The sequence below is a fragment of the Schistocerca americana genome, chromosome 1 (genome assembly GCF_021461395.2).
Source record: "Schistocerca americana isolate TAMUIC-IGC-003095 chromosome 1, iqSchAmer2.1, whole genome shotgun sequence".
Classification (NCBI taxonomy): Eukaryota; Metazoa; Arthropoda; class Insecta; order Orthoptera; family Acrididae; genus Schistocerca; species Schistocerca americana.
The window spans coordinates 981,395,850-981,418,430 of NC_060119.1; the positions used below are offsets into that span (position 1 = coordinate 981,395,850).

At 38.8% G+C, this 22,581-nt stretch overlaps 1 protein-coding gene across 4 annotated transcripts in view; it reads left to right on the forward strand.

Annotated features, from left to right (window-relative positions):
- Positions 1-22,581, forward strand: part of LOC124615874 (cytosolic purine 5'-nucleotidase) — a 470,708-nt gene that overhangs the window by 407,953 nt on the left and 40,174 nt on the right. For all 4 annotated transcript variants that reach the window (XM_047144059.1, XM_047144044.1, XM_047144051.1 and 1 more), the window contains exons 8-10: positions 3,338-3,512; positions 11,530-11,752; positions 11,856-12,093. In XM_047144059.1, the coding sequence (XP_047000015.1) occupies positions 3,338-3,512; positions 11,530-11,752; positions 11,856-12,093 (636 nt within the window). The remainder of the gene's footprint in view (positions 1-3,337; positions 3,513-11,529; positions 11,753-11,855; positions 12,094-22,581) is intronic.

Below are 22,581 nucleotides of genomic sequence, written 5' to 3' on the forward strand. Positions count from 1 at the left end.
CATTCTATCTATTGCAAATTGAATCTTGTCTGAGTCTTTAAGATGTGCTGGGAAAACTCCTTTTAACCATTTCATAAATATCATTGGGTGCAACCCTCCTTTCGGTCTAAATTTCTGCCCTGTGTTATTTTTGGCGTACCGATTATCACTGCTCATCAAGATAACGACTCTACCTTCCCCAACGGTTAAAGTGGCATTGCTAATTCGTTTATCAATTTCTTCTGTCTTGCTCTCCAATTGCTGCACTCCCTGTTGTAATTGCCTGACCTCCATTGCAACCCTCTTGTTATCCTCTTCTCGTTGCACGGCTATAGCATTTCTCAGATTGACAGCCAGTTGGTTTTGCCTATCTCCTATCTCCTTAACCGCATCATTGCATTGTTTCTGCATCTGCGTCACCTCGGCGATTCGATGATTGCAATTTGTTTCCACTTCGTTGATCCTTTCTCCAAATTCGGCTTTAGTTCCTTCAATATCGTCTTCTATCTTTTTTGTTAACTTTCCTCCCATCTTCTCCACATCTCCCTGGACTTGGTCTATGCTCTCCTGTAGCTTTCTCTCTCTCTTGTTGATGTCCATCTTCATTCGTTCTTGTAACTCCTGCATTTCCTTCTTCAGATTACATTCCATCTTCATTTGCGATGTTTTGATCTCTTGTAAACCTTTCTCTAATGATTCTTGGAATATTCTTCCCTCTTCTCTAGTTTCTTGTAAATCTTCCTTTAGTGATTCTCTTGTTTCTTGTAAACCCTTCTCTAATGATGCGTTAGTTTCTTGTAAACCCTTCTCTAATGATTCTCGGAATATTCTTTCCTCTTCTCTAGTTTCTTGTAACTCTTCCTTTAGTGATTCTCTTGTTTCTTGTAAACCCTTCTCTAATGATGCGTTATTCTTCTTTATCAAGTCTATCAACATTGACCACCTATCGGCATCCTCTGAAACTGACTCATTCCTCCTCGTTTGTCCCAGTGTCTCGGGATTACTAGTTGAATGTGCTAATGGGCTATCTAATGACAATCCATAATCACTGATTCCTGAATCATCTCTGTCTTCCTGTCCTATCCCTTTCCTTTCAACTACTGCCTCACAAACCTGCTTATCTTCAGTAGACATGTTTGGTTTATTTTTAATGCACAGGCAAGTAATACAGAATAACTTCTAGCAACCCAAAACACTCCTAATTACCATGAAGCTAATCAAACAGTAACTGCAGTATCTTCAGTTAATCCCAAAATTGATACAATATGCATGAGTACTGAACATAACAACTCTCAAAACCTAATAACTTCAAATATCAATTCTCACATACACAGTTTATGTAAAACGTTTTAAATAAGATAAATCACACCACTCAAACAATCTATAAATGTAAAATCCCCAAAAACAATGAGCATATCTGTATAATTACCATTTAGACAATGCAGTATGCATAAATAACTATGCTATATTTCAGAGTATGTTTCGCAAACTTTTCGGAAGTTACTGTAATTGGGCACTTTTCCTAATGCGAAACTCAGTTTACAAATGTTTATTTACCGCGAAGACTGCAGACTACAATTTAATGTTATGTCAACCAGTCGTCTTCACTCACCAACTGACGTTACCACGAGTCGCGATGTTTTGACGTTTGAAGTGGGCGTGGCGCTGTACTGCCGCCGGAGCCGCGTGAAGTCGCGCTGAAGATCTGTGGTGAGTCGTCGTCGTTCTCCGTCGGCTGCTCCGTGGCGCTGCAGGCGGGCGTAGTTTGTAGTTCAGCCGCTAGATGCTGGGTCGGCGCTCGGTGTCTTGAAGTCGCGCTGCTCACTGTGGCGGGACGTCGTAGTTCTCAGCTGGCCGCTCTGTGGCGCTGCAGGTGGGCGTAGTTTGTAGTTCGGCAGCTAGATGCCGGGTTGGCGCTCGGTGTCTCGAAATCGCGCTGAAGACCGTCGGTGTAGTGCGTCTGTGCTTGACCTACTCCTTGCACAGGTAGTCGGGATGACGTGTGAAATCACCTCGCGGATTGAAGCTCTTTGGCGCAGCTGCTACACGGGTCTGCGTGACGTCACTCAACAATTCCTTCGCCACAATAAATTGTCGTCCGCATAACAGTTTATGGGTCCACTTGAAGCTGTCCGATTTTCACTATTCAAAAAGGCAATTTCAGTCAAAATATTACCACTAAACACTTCTTTAAAAGCTTTTGTGACGAATTCTTAGTTCATTTTGCTGTTGTAATGTTCACACGTGTCTTTCTTTAATGTTCACTTTTCACAGTTTTTCGCACGGATTAACGCATTTGCACATTATAACACAGTTTATCGACACTATTATTCTTATCTAATATGGCAAGAAAAAACAGTTTAGTCACAATTGTAAGATGCTATTACTTCGTACTGTTCAAAAATGCGCTGATTCTTGTCGCGATTTTAAAGTTTATGCTCTGTCCCGATCCAACATTGAAAAATATTTTCTCGCGTTAAGCAAGATAAAATTACCTATTGTTCCTTACGATTCGTTCGAAAATTGCACTTGTCCTTTCACGGTAAGCCAAGGGTGTAACAAGTCCGATTTATGTATCCCGCTCGATCGGGATCTGATAGCAGCCCAAATAAATATTAATTAATGTGACCGTGTACCTAATGGGGCTGGCAATCAGATTTGACTGCTACGGAGTTGTTACATTCCATTTTGTCCTTCTCAAATGCTGTAATAATGAAATGTCCGGTGACAAGAAGGAACACCAACACAGCTTCACTAATCAAGAACCTATATTCGTCTCAAAAAACACAAAAAGAAGGAGACAGCCACTGCCTTCGTCATACGTATTTTATTACGGCTAATCTCAGCAAAGGCTTCCTCGCTATTCATTATCGTCACACACAAATTCAATCACTGCAATCCAACACTGCAATCTAAATGATGCCGGCGCGGTAGACGCGGAACCACAAATATCGGCACAGAAATATCACTGATCGCTTTCGTAATTATACTTTTTCACTTTCCCGTATTATTCTAACACAAAGGGGCTAAACCGCGGCGATGGCCACTCCCTTTGTCGGTAAAGCCTTGCATTACAGCAACAGGCCTCCACACGGCTCGGCCCGCAACCTGGGAACTCTCTCAACTCTACACTCGCTCTCGCAACATGACACTATCGATTGTTTGGCCTATCGACCTGTGCCGAGTGCAAACTTATAGTAAGGGCCTACGGACCTCTTACAATCTGTAGATGCATTTTTGTCTAAAAGGTGTCTATATTCTGTGCATTACAGCATATTACATTTGATCAGTTAGCATTAGTGAGTTATAACTTACCATCATGCTTGTATTCATTAAGATGTTTGTTTTCCTTATTTAGCCAGACGAACCCCACAGAGACTGGAAGACCTATTTTGACACCATAGTGGTAGATGCCCGAAAACCTTTATTTTTTGGTGAAGGCACAATTCTTCGACAGGTGGACACTGTCACTGGAGCCCTGAAGATAGGCTCCCATGTGGGGCCTCTGCAGCAGGGACAAGTTTATTCTGGAGGTATAGTATCACCACCACATGAAAATACTTTCAGTAAATACTTTTGGGGTATTCTACTTCTTTTCCGCAGGACATTCTTATGTAGGTAGCCGTTTTACTGATGGATTTAAAATATATGCAGAATAAATAAAATGTATGATGTTTCACTCCTAGTCTAGTGCTTAAGGAAATCATTTTGAATTTTGATTTATTTAAGATGCATTGAATATCCAAAACTAGGTAGTCATGCATCCTTGAACATGACGTCATATTTAAAAACAGAATCTTTTCTTTATTTTTGTGATTGAGTATGACAGTCCTTTACCTATCCCGGTTTTTGAAAAAAATTAAATAAAAATCCTCTAGAAAGGCATCGACATTGGCAATATGTGTAATCTAGAGCACAAGGCTCTTGACAATATTGGATAACAATGCTGGTTCTGTTTACACCACAGAAGTGGATTGTTTGGCCTTGTGAAGATAGTCTTTCTCCAAATAGGATTCATTTCTACAAAGGTGGAAGACATTTTTGTCACTGAAATGTAATACCAAAACTCTTCATAATAAAACTAAAATATTGATGGTGATATGCAAAGACTTTGCAGATTTGTTTACTGCACTCTGAGAATGCAGTTATACTAGTAATGCTATTAAAGTATTTTTAAATTTATTTAAGTAATGTAACAAAAATGAAATGTAATTATTGTATTGTATTGTATTTTATTGATCCAGGCAATCATAGTATTTTACAGTTGTACATATGATATTAGACAGGTCAAGAGAGCATATTTACAAGTAATTTTTACAAATTGATTTTTACATTATTTTGTAGTGAAGAAATTATCTATGTTAAAGAAAACAGTCAATACAAATCATAGAATTGTACGGTTGTACGTATGAATTTGGAAGGTCAAGAGAACATATTTGCAAGTAATTTTTAGTAAATTGATTTTACATTATTTTGTAATGAGGAAGTTATCTGTCTTTAACAAAACAGTAAATACAAATGTTGTATAGTAAAATACAAACAGCCAATACAAATGCAATAGTAAAATAACCCAGTATATTTCATAGACATGCACAGTATATAACAATCCAGTATATTTCATAGACATGCACAGTATATAACAATCCAGTATATTTCATAGACATGCACAGTATATAATTCCTTTCAAAAAAATGATCAACTGCATAAAAGCATTGGTCCAAGAGATATTTTTTTAACTTATGTGTGAAGGCTCTTGGGTTCTTTGTTGTTATGATTCCATTTGGTAAATTATTATACATTTGTATCCCAACTTTTAAAACACTTTTTTGGTAGCAGGTAGTTCTGGATTGAATCATATGTAGGTCAGATTGCTGCCTTGTTGCATAGTTATGGATACCTCCATGAATTTTAATGTGCAGTCATTGTTTAACAGGTATGACTTGACAAATGAGACGATATTATAAATGTAAGCAGAGGGCAGTGTCATAATACCATTTGTTTTGAAATGTAGTCTGCATGATTCGTTATGTCTTAGGTTACATATTATGCGTATTGCCCTTTTTTGCATTTTGAAAATATGTCTACCCGCAGGTGAGTTCCCCCAAAATCTGATTCCATACTGTAATGTTGAGTGGAAGTAAGCGTAATATACATGTTTGAGAACAAATTTTGTGACTGATTTTTTTAGTATCCTTAAAATTTAACACACAGTTGATAGCTTTTTTGAGATATAATTTGTGTGTGTCTCCCACTTAAGATTTTCTTCAAGCCGTATGCCAAGAAACTTGACATAGTCCACACACAAAAGCTCTTGATTATTTAGAATCACAATGGGCATTTCTTCTTTTTGGGATGAGAGTCTGAAGTTGATGTACATTGTTTTCTGTATATTTATAATCAGTTTATTCTTGTTGAACCATTTGCTGAGTGACGACATAAGCGGTTTAATTTTTTGGTTGTGGTCCTCTGTATCAGTTTCTATTATTAGTACACTCTTTACACTCGTGTCACTGGCAAATAGTGTGGTATGTCCTGTAGCAAGCTTCGTGTTTATGTCATCAATGTATAGCAGAAACAGTGTTGGTCCCAGGATTGAGCCTTGTGGCACACCACATCTAATAGGCATTGTGTCAGAGGAGAGGACAGTACATTGATGGGTGGTTGTATTCTTTTTTTCAAATTTAATTTCAACTTTTTGTGATCTGTTTGACAGGTAAGATTCTAACCATTTGTTTGCAATTCCTCTTGTACCTTTATTAGCTAGCTTCTTAAGGAGTATGGTATGGTCAATTACATCAAAGGCTTTGGTTAAATCTAAAAAGATACCAGTAGAGATTTCCTTATTATCCCGTGCTTTTAAGGTTTTGTTGAGATACTCATAAATAGCGGTGGTAGTCATCTTTTGTTTTCTAAAACCATGTTGGTGTTTTGTTAATAAGGATAGTTTATTAGTAAAGTCTTCCAATCTGGTGTAAAATGTTGTTGTTGTTGTTGTTGTGGTCTTCAGTCCTGAGACTGGTTTGATGCAGCTCTCCATGCTACACTATCCTGTGCAAGCTTCTTCATCTCCCAGTACCTACTGCAACCTACATCCTTCTGAATCTGCTTGATGTATTCATCTCTTGGTCTCCCTCTACGATTTTTACCCCCCACGCTGCCCTCCAGTGCTAAATTTGTGATCCCTTGATGCCTCAGAACATGTCCTACCAATCAATCCCTTCTTCTAGTCAAGTTGTGCCACAAATTTCTCCTCTCCCCAATCCTATTCAGTACCTCCTCATTAGTTACATGATCTACCCATCTAATTTTCAGCATTCTTCTGTAGCACCACATTTCGAAAGCTTCTACTCTTCCTTTCCAAACTATTTGTCGTCCATGTTTCACTTCCATACATGGCTATACTCCATACAAATACTTTCAGAAATGACTTCCTGACACTTGAATCTATACTCGGTGTTAACAGACTTCTCTTCTTCAGAAACGCTTTCCTTGCCATTGCCAGTCTACATTTTATATCCTCTCTACTTCGACCATCATCAGTTATTTTGCTCCCCAAATAGCAAAACTCCTTTACTACTTTAAGTGCCTCATTTCCTAATCTAATAACCTCAGTATCTCCTGACTTAATTCGACTACATTCCATTATCCTTGTTTTGCTTTTCTTGATGTTCATCTTATATCCTCCTTTCAAGACGCTATCCATTTCGTTCAACTGCTCTTCCAAGTCCTTTGCTGTCTCTGACAGAATTACAATGTCATCGGCGAACTTCAAGGTTTTTATTTCTTCTCCATCTACTCCGAATTTTTCTTTTGTTTCCTTCACTGCTTGCTCAATATACAGATTGAATAACATCAGGGAGAGGCTACAACCCTGTGTCACTCCCTTCCCAACGACTGCTTCCCTTTCATGTCCCTCAACTCTTATAACTGCCATTTGGTTTCTGTACAAATTGTAAATAGCCTTTCGTTCCCTGTATTTTACCCCTGCCACATTCAGAATTTGAAAGAGAGTATTCCAGTTAACATTGTCAAAAGCTTTCTCTAAGTCTACAAATGCTAGAAACGTAGGTTTGCCTTTCCTTAATCTAGCTTCCAAGATAAGTCTTAGGGTCAGTATTGCCTCACGTGTTCCAATATTTCTGCTGAATCCAAACTGACCTTCCCTGAGGTCGGTTTCTACTAGTTTTTCCATTCGTCTGTAAAGAATTCGCGTTAGTATTTTGCAGCTGTGACTTATTAAACTGATTGTTCGGTAATTTTCACATCTGTCAGCACCTGCTTACTTTGGGATTGGAATTATTATATTCTTCTTGAAGTCTGAGGGTATTTCGCCTGTCTCATACATCTTGCTCACCAGATGGTAGAGTTTTGTCAGGACTGGCTCTCCCAAGGCTGTCAGTAGTTCTAATGGAATGTTATCTACTCCTGGGGCCTTGTTTTGACTCAACTCTTTCAGTGCTCTGTCAAACTCTTCACGCAGTATCATATCTCCCATTTCATCTTCATCTACATCCTCTTCCATTTACATAATATTGTCCTCAAATACATTGCCCTTGTATAGACCCTCTACATACTCCTTCCACCTTTCTGCTTTCCCTTCTTTGCTTAGAACTGGGTTTCCATCTGAGCTCTTGATATTCATACAAGTGGTTCTCTTATCTCCAAAGGTCTCTTTCATTTTCCTGTAGGCAGTATCTGTCTTACCCCTCGTGAGATAAGCCTCTACATCCTTACATTTGTCCTCTAGCCATCCCTGCTTAGCCATCTTGCACTTCCTGTTGATCTCATTTTTGAGACGTTTGTATTCCTTTTTGCCTGCTTCATTTACTGCATTTTTATATTTTCTCCTTTCATCAATTAAATTCAATATTTCTTCTGTTACCCAAGGATTTCTACTATCCCTCGTCTTTTTACCTACTTGATCCTCTGCTGCCTTCACTACTTCATCCCTCAAAGTTACCCATTCTTCTTCTACTGTATTTCTTTCCCCCATTCCTGTCAATTATTCCCTTATGCTCTCCCTGAAACTCTGTACAACCTCTGGTTTAGTCAGTTTATCCGGGTCCCATCTCCTTAAATTCCCACCTTTTTGCAGTTTCTTCAGTTTTAATCTACAGTTCATAACCAATAGATTGTGGTCAGAGTCCACATCTGGTGTAAAATAATTTTTCAAATATTTTTGAGAATGAGCTGAGTCATACCATGGGCCTGTAATTGGCTACATCATTTTTAGGGTCCTTTTTGTGAAGTGGGGTGATTTTAGAAGTCTTTAGTAGGTCAGGGAAAGCTCCATTTGTAAAGGATGTATTTATTATGTGGGTTAGGGGTTCTACAATGGATTCTCCACATTTCTTTACAATTAAATTGGGAATGTTGTCATTGCCACTAGAGTACTTATTCTTTAGTCCTTTTATAGTTGTAAGTACTTCAGTATTGGAGACTTTGTGAAAAAACATTGATGCCTGTACTGGTATGGTTTTCAATAGTGTTTGGTGTTGAGTATTTGGTCTGTGGCAGTTTTTCTTTATCAGGTTTCCTGCTATTTTGCTAAAATAGTCATTAAAACCATTTACTATTTTGTCGGGGTCTGATGTGACTTCATCATTTAGGTTTAGTTTTAATGTTTTGTTTATAACATGCTGCTTAATGTTTGTTTCATTTTTTACAAATGTCCACAAGCCTTTCATTTTATTGTTGGATTCCTTTATAAATTTATCATTGTATAATTTTTTTGCTTGTTGGATTACTTTTCTGTAGATTTCAAAATAGGTCTTACAATATGACCTAAACTGATCATCGACTTTCGACTTCATCATGTTTCATGTGATTTTTTAAGTCACGTTTTTTTTTTTTTTTTTTGGATGGAGGTCCTTATCCCATTTGTTATTCATGAGTTTGTGTATTTGTTTCCTATTTTCCTGGATTTCAGTGGAACTGCAGTATTGAAGTGGTGGAGAAATGTTTCATGGAAGGAATTAAATATGTAGTTTACATCATTTTCTTTATAGAACTCTGCCCAGTTTTCAGCCCTTAACAGATAGTTAAAAAGCCTTATATTATCATCATTAAATTGCCTTTGCATTTTAGTTTTTGTGGGATATTGTCTTATGTAATTTAAATTCACCGTTAGTATTTGGGCTTCATGGTCACTGTAACCTGTGGTGATGACTTTGATTGAGTGGTGTAGTTTGTCTGCATTTATGAAAATCTGATCTAGAGCTGTTTTTGAATTTTTTGTGATCCTGGTTGGTGTGTTTACAGTTGGGGATAGGTTGAATGAATTTGTAGTATTCAACAATTCAGCTTTGTTTTTTCCAGGTGTGAGGAAGTCAATATTAAAATCTCCACTTATTAATAGATTTTTGTTTAGTGAGTAATTTTTGTGAGTAGTGCTTCAAGGGAGTGATTGAAGCTTTGGATGTTCCCATCAGGGGCTCTATATACATTCAGTATCAATAGGTTATAGTGTGTTAAGATAATTAAGAAGAATTCAAAGTCTGTTTCTATTTGCATATTATTGTACTCCGTGAGGCTTTTGTAGCTTAAATTTTTTTTTACATAGATTGCTGTACGACCTCCCTTACTAACCAGCTAGAGTAAATTCGCCAAGTGGTGTTTTTTTTTAAATTTTGTCTTCTGTTAACCAGTGTTCAGTAATACAGAGAACATCTAAGTGTGACTTTGTTTTTTTGGAAGAGATCTATTTCTAGGAACTTATTAAACATTGACTGCGCATTATGGTGTAATATTTTAAAGGATAATAGTGACTGTTTTCCAATGGAATGATTTTTGACACCACTCACCGGGTTTTCTTGTAGTTTCGGTTTTGCATCTGTTTTCCTTCGGTTTGCTGCTAGCAGGGAGCTACTGGTGTTCTTGCGCATAAAAAATCCTGGCTCTAGGCTGGAGGTCTGCATTTTCGTGTTGAAGATCTTGTCACAGTTTCCAGTGGTACTGATTTGGAGTGTGACTGCACATTTTTTGCTGTTTCCGCTTGGATGTCATGGGCTGACTGATTAGTGGCACTTGACGAGATTTTTGCACAGGATGTTGGTGGTGACTTGGTTCTGTTATGTTTATACCTGAATCAGAATAACAAAGTAAGTGAAAGACTCAACAAGGGGTGACATAGGCAGTTCACTATTACCCGTGTGCTCAATATGACCGTCACACCAGCTGTCGAATCCAGTACTGAACATCTCAGAATATTTTTTGCTAACTTAAGGTACTGAGTTTGCCTTGGTGGGTTGTGATAGTCTTATCACTTTTTCTATCAGCTGCATACATTCTGTTGTACATTATTAGAAAAAATTAACACGAAGAAACAAAGTGCATGTCGAAGATGAGTCACAACAGTTTGTTAATGGGCCCAGTTGTTGTCCACGGAGTAATACCCATTTGTAAATAAAAGAGAAGGTGCAACTGAGTTTTTTCTCCTGTTGGTGGTTGTTATGGTAGCCCTTTTGTAAACTACTAACTGTAAATCATTTTCTTATTCTGATCCAGGTATTCTGGCTCCACACTTTTAACATTAATTCCTCCAATGCGGTTTGATTGAATGGACAGCAGTGTCAACACTAAATGCCAGTAACTTAAACCTGAGGTCCAACAACTGGGCACTGCAACTGTTTGTTATATAAGTGTCTTTCATTCATGTAATCAGTTATTTGTGTAACAGACTGACCACATTCTACATCACCTCAGATAAATTTTAATTTATAATTTCTTGCAAACATATACGAGACCATAAGTGAGAACCATAATATGACTATCTGTCACATACTGTTCACCACCTTGACAGTTAATCCTTTACATGGTTTCAACACATCACTCACTTCTTTGTGTGGTTTAGACTACTTCTCTGATACAACTGGAAAGTCTTTGCATTTCAGTGCTATAGTTGTTTTTGCAGCATCCCCCAGTTTCTTGAAACATTGATGAATATAGTTAGTGGAGTCCCATCTCATTGCAACCTGCAAGGAAGAGTAAAAATAAACTTAACCCCTTTAACTTATTGGCAACAATTGAAATTGGAATTTTGATGAGCATTGTGTCCACAGACTTAATATAATTACTGAATGAAGTCATTCTCCAAATGGCTGTCAAGAATATTGATTACAATTGCAGTGTCAACAAGTAATCATTGTCGAGCATTGAGGAATGTTATATCCTAATCTACAACATTAAGGTGTGACATGCTGGAACTTAGTTCCAAGCAGTCTGAATTCAAACATGTATGATCATATTAGTAAACACACTCTTCCACACAACATGTTAGCAGCACATGCCATGTGGCAAGCACAACAACAGCAGTCTGCTTGCTTAAAAATGCAAAACTACATCCACAATGTACACTAAAATGACTTGTTTGTTTATTCGATGTAGTGGTTGGATTAAAATAGTTATTGTCCAAAAGCTTAGCAATAATTTCAGTCTTGTTTTTGTGCCTTTTATTTCACTCAGGACTTTCTAGATTGTATTGAAAATTGGAGAATATAGTTTCAATTTAGTGTTATGGGTCAGTGTACATAAATATTTCTTATGTTTCAGGCAACTGTGATGTGTTCACAGAACTTCTTGGTGCAAAAGGCAAAGATGTGCTATACATAGGAGATCACATATTTGGTGATATTCTGAAGTCAAAAAAGATTCGCGGGTGGCGAACATTTCTTATTGTTCCAGAATTAGTCCAGGAACTCCATGTATGGACGGACAAATGTCAGCTTTTTGCTGAACTGCAGGCACTAGATGTTATGCTAGGAGAAATGTACAAGTAGGTGTGATTGATTGTGAGGTTTTACAGAACAAAATAATAGATACTGCTGTTGTACAGGATAGTGTTACATGTTTCTAAAATATGGGTGAATGTTGTTTAGGAATCTAGACAGCAGTACAAAAGAGAAACCAGATATATCAAAAATACGGCTTGCTATTCGAGATGTAACACATAAGATGGACCTGGCTTATGGAATGATGGGCAGCGTTTTTCGCAGTGGATCAAGACAGACTTTTTTCTCTTCTCAAGTTGTGCGATATGCTGATTTGTATGCAGCTACTTTCCTCAACCTTATCTACTACCCTTTCAGTTACATGTTCCGAGCACCAGCAATGTTGGTATGTACACATATTTTATTTTCTGATCATAACACATAATTTTATAGGCTGAGCAACGTCAACAGTGTGCGATTAAATCATCATTTGTGCATGCAGGGAAGCCTTTTTACACTTTTGCATAATTATTTAGTTCATATACTAAGATAATAAGTCATCAAATTGGACTTACTTGTTGCACGGAGGTACCCCAATTCTTATTTGAAGAAGATAGACTTAATTGCCGTCTGTCAATGACTGTTTTTAATATTTCAAACTGGTAGGATTTGGGCAGTGTCACTCATGTTCAGACCTGATAAACAATATAAAAATAAATGATAGATTGGCTCTAGTCCTTTTCTTACAATATTGCAGGGCTAAAAAATCTCTATCTGATTACAGTACAAACGTTGTGCAACATACTATTTCTTGTAAGTACAGAATAACCAGTCTTAATGGAATTATCAGTTTGTAACACCCCCTTCTCCTTCCAGATATGTAGACAATGTTCATGGTGCCACAACAAGATGATTTGTGGCATCTGTCACTTGAATTTTGAGGTCTCATCAGCTGATTAAAATAGAAGTGCTGCAATACAACTACATTTTTTATTGTTATTAATACTTTCTTATAACACAATTCCATACCATGTGCCATTACACAGCTGCTTCACTTTCATACAATTATTTACAAGGAGTATACTACAGAGGGTAATTCTAACATTAAATCAAGAGTGTGCCAGGCCAAGACAATAGTCGGTGAAAATTCATGAGAGAGCTCGAATAGAAATGACGCTGGCACGCAGTACTAACTGCCACCCCTACACTACTGCATTGTTGATACAGCAAATTACTTCCTACGTTGTAGATACAAATGTATATGCTCTCATGTGCCATAAAATTATTATAGAGGTCAACCCTTTCCAATACAATTTTTCTACTCACTGCATTCTCCCCAACTCTCATTTATAGCACTATACAGTAAATGCATCAGACATTGTCTGACATCGGAGTCGTAGCAGAAAATTGTAATGTCGGATGTACCCCGACAGTGAATCCAAAGGGTTAAATTCCATGTTTCATCATCGTATACATAAGCAAATTGAGTATGCTGTCACTCTATACTAAAATTTTGAAAGAAACCTGATTGATGTAAAAAGGCTATACTGTTAATGAATGCCCTGTACATGTACTAATGGATTTAAAAATACTCTTGAGATAATTTATATGCAAAACATTCAAGACCATCAAGCATAAAACATTACATTTCATAGACTGATAAATACATTTCATTAAAAATAAACAGTTAAAAAACTTTGGAGACTGTGTCCTTTCTTCTTTTCCATTAAACAATCATAGAGGAAGCTCCCAAAGTGTCACGCCGAAAGTAGCACCACATTGAGCTTTCCTCCATCATGCAAACTCAACGCTTCCAGTAAACAGTGGGCCACCACAGCTGACTTGTGTTAAAGTGATTTGTTCCATCCCAACATGAAGTGCTAATAAAGGCTAGAACATGTCTTTTAAAATTTCAAAATAATTACTAAGTGCAAAATCACTTTGCTTGTTCAGTGGTTCTTGTGGAGTTTTTAGCTGGTGGGCATAAATCTCAAGTTCCTCTTGCAAATCCAAATGAAAACTCTTTAGAGCTCTGTGCAGTATTCTCATGTGTCCTCTTGTTGTACAAAGTTCTTGGTTACTGTGTCTTATGTGTGCCCCAAATGCCATCGTATTATTGTGCCCACAATGTTCTTGATACTACCCCTCTGAATTTTGCCCAGTTTGGCCTACATATACACTGAGGTGACAAAAGTCATGGGATATTTCCCAAAATTGTGTCGCACCTCCTTTTGCCTGGAATAGCACAGCAACTTGAAGTGACATCGACTCAACAAGTTGTTGGAAGTCCCCTGCAGAAGTGTTGAGCCATGCTGCCTCTATAGCCATCCACAATTGCTTAGTATTGGCGGTGCAGGATTTTGTGCACAACTGACTTGTTGATTATGTCTCATTAATGTTTGATGGGATTCATGTCGGGCGGTCTGGGTGGCCAAACCATTCGCTCAAATTGTCCAGTATTTTCTTCAAACCAGTTGTGAATGACTGTGGTTCGATGACATGGTGTATTGTTATCTTTAAAAATTCCATCATTGTTTGAGAACATGACATCTTTGAATGGCTGCAAATGTTCTCCAAGTGGCTGACATCCAGAGGATCCAGTCCATTCCATGTAAACACAGCCCTCATCATTATGGAGCCTTCACCAGCTTGCACACTGCCTTGTTGGCAACTTTGGTCCATACCTTCATTGGGTCTGTGCCATACTCGAACTCTACCATCGGCTCTTACCAACTGATATTGGGACTTGTCTGCCCAGGCTACCAATTTCCAGTCATGTAGGGTCCAACCGATATCGTCACGAGTCCACAAGAGGCGCTGCAGGCAATGTTGTGCTGTTAGAAAGGCACTTGCATCGGTCATCTGCTGCCCCAGCCCATTAATGCCAAATTTCACTATACTGTCCTAATGGATACATTCACTGTATGTCTCGCATTGATTTCTGTGGTTATTTCATGCAGTATTGCTTATCTGTTAGCACTGACAACTCCACGCTCTTGCTTGTTAAGTGAAGGCCTTTGACCACTGCATTATCTGTGGTAGGAGGTAATGCTTGAAATGTGGTATTAGTGGCACACTCTTGACACCTTGTATCCCAGAATATTGAATTCTCTAACAATTTCCAAAATGAAATGTCCTATGTGTCTAGCTCCAACTACCATACTGTGTTCAAAGCTTGTTCAGTTCCCATCATACAGCCATAATTAAGTTGGAAATCTTTTCAAATGAATTACCTAAGTACAAATGACAGCTCCATCAATGCACTGCCCTTCTATACCATGTGTACATGATACTACCGCCTTCTGAATATGTGCATATTGCTGTCCCATTACTTTTGTCACATCAGTCTAATTTTTATTACTCTCTGCATATTTCATTTTATACACGTCGGAGTTATTGTATTGGTTCTTTTTTGCCAAACTGGAGGTTTATGCCTTTATCTGCATGCAATTTGCCCTTCATTCTGATATGTTACAACTACATTCTCTCGTAAAAATTTGGCAGTTTTCTCTGCCACTCGCCATTTTTATGTCACAGTAACAATTTTTTTAAATTTTGCTTTCTTACATAGTACATATAGAGGGCATTCATTACCAGGACACATTTGTTTTTCTTTCTTCTTCTTCTTCTTCTTCTTCTTCTTCTTTTTTAAGCTGTAATGTAAAGCAACAGAATACCATTTTAGCTTTGTATATGACAGTGAAACTGATACTTTTGATGAAACTGTTTACGCTGTAAATACAGGAAATTGTTTGTTATACAACATTTGTATTGTAATCAAATAGAGATTCTTTAGCTCTGCACGGGATTAGAACCCTATTGTCATTTATTTTTATATTGTGTAACAGGTTTGAAGATGTGTGACACTGCTGGAAAGCTGGCAGTTTGAAATAATAAAAGTTTGACAGACATAAAATAAGTCTGTTTAAGACAGTAGTGCAGTCCACATTACAACATTTGTTTTCATATGCAATTTAGTACCACGTTTATTGCTAGGACAGGATTGTCACTTACATTGTAATTAATGCTAGTTCCCAGTTATACAAGCATTTAAGGATAAGCCACTGCTCAAGCTCCCTTTAAAAAATATTCCATTAACATCTTTGATAGAAAATTATGAAAAAATAGTTCTTATATATAAAAACAAAGATGAGGTGACTTACCGAACAAAAGCGCTGGCAGGTCGATAGACACACAAACAAACACAAACATACACACAAAATTCAAGCTTTCGCAACAAACTGTTGCCTCATCAGGAAAGAGGGAAGGAGAGGGGAAGACGAAAGGAAGTGGGTTTTAAGGGAGAGGGTAAGGAGTCATTCCAATCCCGGGAGCGGAAAGACTTACCTTAGGGGGAAAAAAGGACAGGTATACACTCGCACACACGCACATATCCATCCACACATACAGACACAAGCAGACCCTCTCCCTTAAAACCCACTTCCTTTCGTCTTCCCCTCTCCTTCCCTCTTTCCTGATGAGGCAACAGTTTGTTGCGAAAGCTTGAATTTTGTGTGTATGTTTGTGTTTGTTTGTGTGTCTATCGACCTGCCAGCGCTTTTGTTCGGTAAGTCACCTCATCTTTGTTTTTATATATAATTTTTCCCACGTGGAATGTTTCCTTCCATTATATTGAAAAAATAGTTCCTTTGACATAAGGGTATTTTGCTGCTAACATTAATCTTCTGTTAATCACATGAAAACGTATTTTAAGCCTTGTATCATGGCTGGGGAATTTGCATATTCCTAATGGTGCCCTTATTGTCTTCTTTCACAAACATAATATACGTGACATAGGTAGTGAGAGTGTTAAAACTAGTAAATAGGCTATTACAGTATGCCCATAATTTCACTTTTGCTGTGATCCTCGGTGCTCTCTTCTGCAATTTGAAACCCCTTTCTGTATTAGTTTGGCAGGAACTGCCCAACAGTACTACTTCATAACATAAGAAAGGTTAAACTAATACAAAGAATGCATTCCTTTTGGTTTCAGAATAAGGTATGGTGATACTCTCTTTAATGTATAGAGGATGTAAAAAAAAGTGTTCCATATGTGGCGAGGTGGTAGTATGGGGAGAGGGGGGGAATGCAGCAAACATGGGCTATAAAAAGCATGCCATAAGAGCTATGAGCACGTGTTTGTCTTCACTACTGTGAAACACGTCCCTTTTGCAAAAGAAGTGCTCACAGCTTGTAAGGTGTGCATTTTAGAGTGCAAGTTTGCTGGACATTTTTTAGTCCATATCACCACCTCTCAAATTATGGAATACTTTTTTTTTAACACAGGACTTTTTTTTCAGACATGATCAATGTGCTGCTTCCATGAAAGCCTGTCGCAATATGTAAAACCAAAAATGTTATCCCAAACAGCTCTTTGACAGAATCTCGTAGTACACACTACTTTCTGTATTTAGACAGCCTGTCTTAAAGTGAATAACATTGGTTTGAATACCATATGAACCAATGAAAATGATAGACTAGTTTTACCATTATGACATCTGACAATGTTAAAAAACAACTTCATGTTTTATGTTATAATGGCTATTATATTTTACTACATTAATGACAGTATTATGAATTTTAAAATACCATATTAGTAGAATGAGAGGCATTTTCCTCACTGACATAGCAGAGTTGTAACAAAGGTATGGTAAATTTTATGCAGTAATGAATGTAATTGATTGTATTAATAATGTTATTGTAAGCTATTTTAACAGTTTTAACAGATTTGTTGAACATAAAGTTCTTGGGCAACTGTAGTCATACTTTAAGTACCATATGAACTAACAACAATGAGAGACTGCTTTATTTTGTAATGATTATTGTAGTGTTTATGCAGAAGACAGTATTGTGAATATTTTAACTACCACGCAAACTAATGAAAATGAGAGACCACTTTTACCACTGGCATAACCTTAAGTAAGCCTCCATATATTTTATGCAGCAGTACTGTGGACAGATGTCCATAGCTCTCTCTTCTGGTAGACATTGATCCTTTGTTAAATGTCACACTTTAGACATATTTTTTGAGTGCTGTTTCCCACATTTTTATAATGATTGTGTTTACATCTAAGGAAGCAAAAGGCACTTGTGCTGCTAAATACATTAAGCAAGGACATAGAAGCTGTTTGTCAATAGCAGTTCCGTGACATACTACAAAATGCATGCATTATCCTGTTATGTAGTAAGTGATGCATATTTTTGTAGAGTGTGTGGGTATGTATGCGTCACAAATCTCTCTTCATATGTAGCACTAAATAGTTTTTAAAAAGTGTGACGCGCGCGCGCGCGCACACACACACACACACACACACACACACACACACACACACACACACACACACACACACACGTACAGCTGTAAGTATTGTAATGGCAGTTAAAATTTACAAAGTGTAAAAAGTAAAAAATATGAGATTTTCACTCTGCAGCGGAGTGTGCACTGATATGAAACTTCCTGGCAGATTAAAACTGTGTGCCCGACCGAGACTCGAACTCGGGACCTTTGCCTTTCGCGGGCAAGTGCTCTACCAACTGAGCTACCAAAGCACGACTCACGCCCGGTACTCACAGCTTTACTTCTGCGCACACTCCGCTGCAGAGTGAAAATCTCATTCTGGAAACATCCCCAAGGCTTTGGCTAAGCCATGTCTCCGCAATATCCTTTCTTTCAGGAGTGCTAGTTCTGCTAGGTTCGCAGGAGAGCTTCTGTAAAGTTTGGAAGGTAGGAGACGAGGTACTGGCAGAAGTAAAGCTGTGAGTACCGGGCGTGAGTCGTGCTTCGGTAGCTCAGTTGGTAGAGCACTTGCCCGCGAAAGGCAAAGGTCCCGAGTTCGAGTCTCGGTCAGGCACACAGTTTTAATCTGCCAGGAAGTTTCATATCAGCGCACACTCCGCTGCAGAGTGAAAATCTCATTCTGGAAACATCCCCAAGGCTGTGGCTAAGCCATGTCTCCGCAATATCCTTTCTTTCAGGAGTGCTAGTTCTGCAGGTTCGCAGGAGAGCTTCTGTAAAGTTTGGAAGGTAGGAGACGAGGTACTGGCAGAAGTAAAGCTGTGAGTACCGGGCGTGAGTCGTGCTTCGGTAGCTCAGTTGGTAGAGCACTTGCCCGCGAAAGGCAAAGGTCCCGAGTTCGAGTCTCGGTCGGGCACACAGTTTTAATCTGCCAGGAAGTTTCAGTAAAAAATATGTTTTACTTTTTTGTTTTGTTGTTGTTATGAGTTCATTCGATTAAAAGTACAGTGATCGATTACAACAGTTTTCAAACCTTCTCTACTGTACATTCGTGTCTTCACAGTTGTTAAGACACTTTTGTGTTACTCGAACACAAAGTCAGTGTTTTGTTGTTTGACTACATGTAGCACAAGTTAAAAACACCAAACTCTTTTCAACACCACGATGGATTTCATCATTTTGAAGCTAAAGTGTTGTATTTGGTAGTTAATGTATTATAATCTGTGTACCAAGAAAATACCATGCTTAGTGGCACTAACACACAAAATGTCCATCAAAATTGCTTTGTTTTTATTTAATTGTATAGGTAAAAAATCTACTCACCAAGTGGCAACAGAACACACACATAAAAGGCTGTTGTGATTGGCAGAAGGTTTGAAGGAGAAGGAAGAAGGTGATGGAAAAGGACCGGAGAAGTCTAGGAAAAGTGGCAGATTGTGGGAAAGTCAACCAGAACCGCGGGTCAGGGGAGACTTAGCATACGGGACGAGAAGGAAAGACTGATTGTTGAGGACTGCATCAGACAAGATTTGAAAATCTGTGAGCTTAAAGGTGGGAGACAGGGTAATATGCAAGACAGAGATTACTACTAGAACATCGTGTATGAGTTAATAAGAGTGAGTAAGCTAAGTGCATTGTACGTAACAGAAGTGGGGGGTTAAAACATAGACAGGAAAGACAATGAAAGATGTAGAAAACTGAAATGGAGTGAAGAAGCAAAGAGTAGTTAGGAGTAGTTTTTAGTGCAATGTGATGAAATAAAAGTCAGGAAATGTCCTGTTCGTGTAGAAACATCTCTCCTTCAATCTATATGAATTGTATATTTTTAAATGGGCATAAGTCAGCTGACACACTTTTGTGAAAAATTGAGAAAAACAGTTTAATTTCTATAATCTATACTGCTGTATAAAGACAAGTTATTGTTTAACTTAAACAAATGTTTGGAAGGGCATAGGCTACATATTTTTTTAAATCTAGTATTTAACTGTACATATACTATACATATACTACATAAAGGGAAAATGTTGCTAGCAAAAACAATGAAAAGTTATTGACTGATTTGTTTCAGACTTTTACATGATAGTCTAATAAATGTTAAGATGGACACAGGCTATGTATTTTTAGTAAATCTGGTTCTTATAATAACAACAGTATAAGGAGATAGATATATTGCTACTCACCACTACACATGTTGAGTTGCAGACAAGCAAGACAAGCACAATGAAAAGAATCTGGGTACAGATGGCAGGAGAGAAAAGCACTGTCTGGTGGAGTGTGCAGGGACCAGAAGGAGACACACTGGACTCACATTCAGGAGGACGACAGTTCAATCCCGCGTCCAGCCATCCTAATTTAGGTTTTCCGCGATTTCCCTAAATCGCTCCAGGCAAATGCCGGGATGGTTCCTTTGAAAGGGCACGGCCGACTTCCTTTCCTGTGCTTCCCCGTGCTTCCCTAATCCGATGAGACCGATGACCTCGCAGTTTGGTCTCTTCCTCCAAACAACCCAACCCCCCAGAAGGAGACATGATAAGATTGATGCAGTGTTGAGAGGCTGTGGGGGAGGGAAGTGAGGAAATGGGGAATGGAAAAGGAGAGAAGCAGGGAAGAAGCAAGACGTGCAGGTGCATTGCCAGAGGGTGGTACACAAAGATGGTGAAGGGATGTGAATAGGAAGGATATGATAGGACAGAGGGGTGCAAACTGTGGGAGCAGTAAGTTGCCTTAGGTTTAGGCCATGATAATTTCAGGAACAGAGAATGTGTTATAAAGATAACTCCCATCTGCGCAGTTCAGAAAAGCTGATGGTGGAGTGAAGGGTCCAGATGGTCCAGGTTGTGAAGAAGTCATTGCTCTTCTCCACAGTTTTGCGGTGGCCATTCTCCACCAACAGTACTTGCATTTCAAGAGCTGTTCATCTGTTCCACACAGCCTCCCTCACAACCTGGTCACCTGGGGATGGCACTCCTGCAGCAACAAGTAGTCCCTTGCCCAGTATGCTGAGGATCTCACTACGGCCTTCACAGACAGACACTATTCCACAGACCAATTCTGTGAACAGATTGCCCATGCCATATTCTCACACACCCCAAATTCTCCCACCACCCATGAGAATCAGCTACAAAGGAGCACCCTCCTTGTCCCCCTGTGTCGTCCTGGATTGCAACAACTGAAGCATATCCTTTGCCAGGGCTTTGATTACTTATCATTATGCTCTGAAATGAAGGACATCCTGTGCCAGGGCGTTGATTACTTATCATTATGCTCTGAAATGAAGGACATCCTACCCCCGCTAACCGTCCAAAACATGCTAGTCCATCCTTATGCCATTCTCAATCACAACCTCTTGCCACAGGGATCATATCCCTCTGAAAGACACAGGAGCAAGGCCTGCCTAATCCATCCACCCAGTGCTTCCTATTCCAGTCCTGTCACAGGCTTTTCCTACCCCAATAGAGGCTGGGCCACTTGTGAAAGCAGCCATGTTGTATACCAGCTGGGCTACAATCATTGCACAGTTTTTTTTATAATGAGTAACTACCAACCAGCTGTCCACCAGAATGAATGACTACTGCCAAACTGTTGCAAAGAGCAAAGTGGATCACTGTGTGGCACAACATGCAGCTGAACATAACATGCTTGATTCCAGTGGCTGCTTCATAACCCAGGCCATGTGGATCCTCCCCTCCACCACCAGCCTTTCTGAATAGCACAGACGGAAGTTACTGTTATGACAAATTTTTCACTCCCATAATTGTACCAGCCTCAGCTAAGGTAACCAACTATCCCTCCACCCTCCACTCAACAATTTCCACCCCTTCTGTCCTAACATCCCCTTCCTGTTCACATCTTCTTATACTCTTTGTGTGCCACCCTCTACCAATGTTCCTGCCTGTCTTTTCCCTTCCCTGCTTCTCTCCTTTTCTGCTCCCCATTCCCCATTGCCCCTTTCCCCTCCCTGTCCCACAGCCTCCTGATGCTGTGCCTGGTAGCAATCTTGTCATGCCTCCTTCAAGTCCCTGCACGCTCCACCAGACAGCGCCCTTCTCTCTCCCCAAGTGTACCCTGCTATCCCTTCCTCTTCTCTGTCCCCTCCAGACTGCTGCTTCTGTTCAAAGTGACAGTTGCACTCTGGTCGAAGCTGCTGGGGATGGCAGTCGTATGCGTGAGATGTACTAGCTTGTGTGAATGAATTGTTTGAGTGAGAGAGAGAGAGAGAGAGAGAGAGAGAGAGAGAGAGTTTATCCTTTTCTGAAGAAGGCTTTGGCCAAAAGCTGAGTGTGTAACAGTATTTTCATTGTGCCTGTCAACAGCTCAGGATGTTGTCTTTACTGTGAGTAGCAATCTATTTTTTTCCTTATATTGTTGATATTTGAACCTGAGTTTCCATTATATATGTAATAAGACATAAATATCGAAAAGTTCTTACCAATTTATTTCAAATTTTTACGCCATAATCTAATAAACATTTTGACAGACATAGGCTATAATTTATAAATATATATAGAATAAAGAAAGGCAAAATTTGCTATCAAAATTCTGGAAAAGTTTGTGATCCATGTACATTAAGTATTTACATGACACTCTAATAAACATTTGGATGGACATCAGCTATCTTTTTGTAATATATGTGATGTGTAATTGTATGTAATACATAAA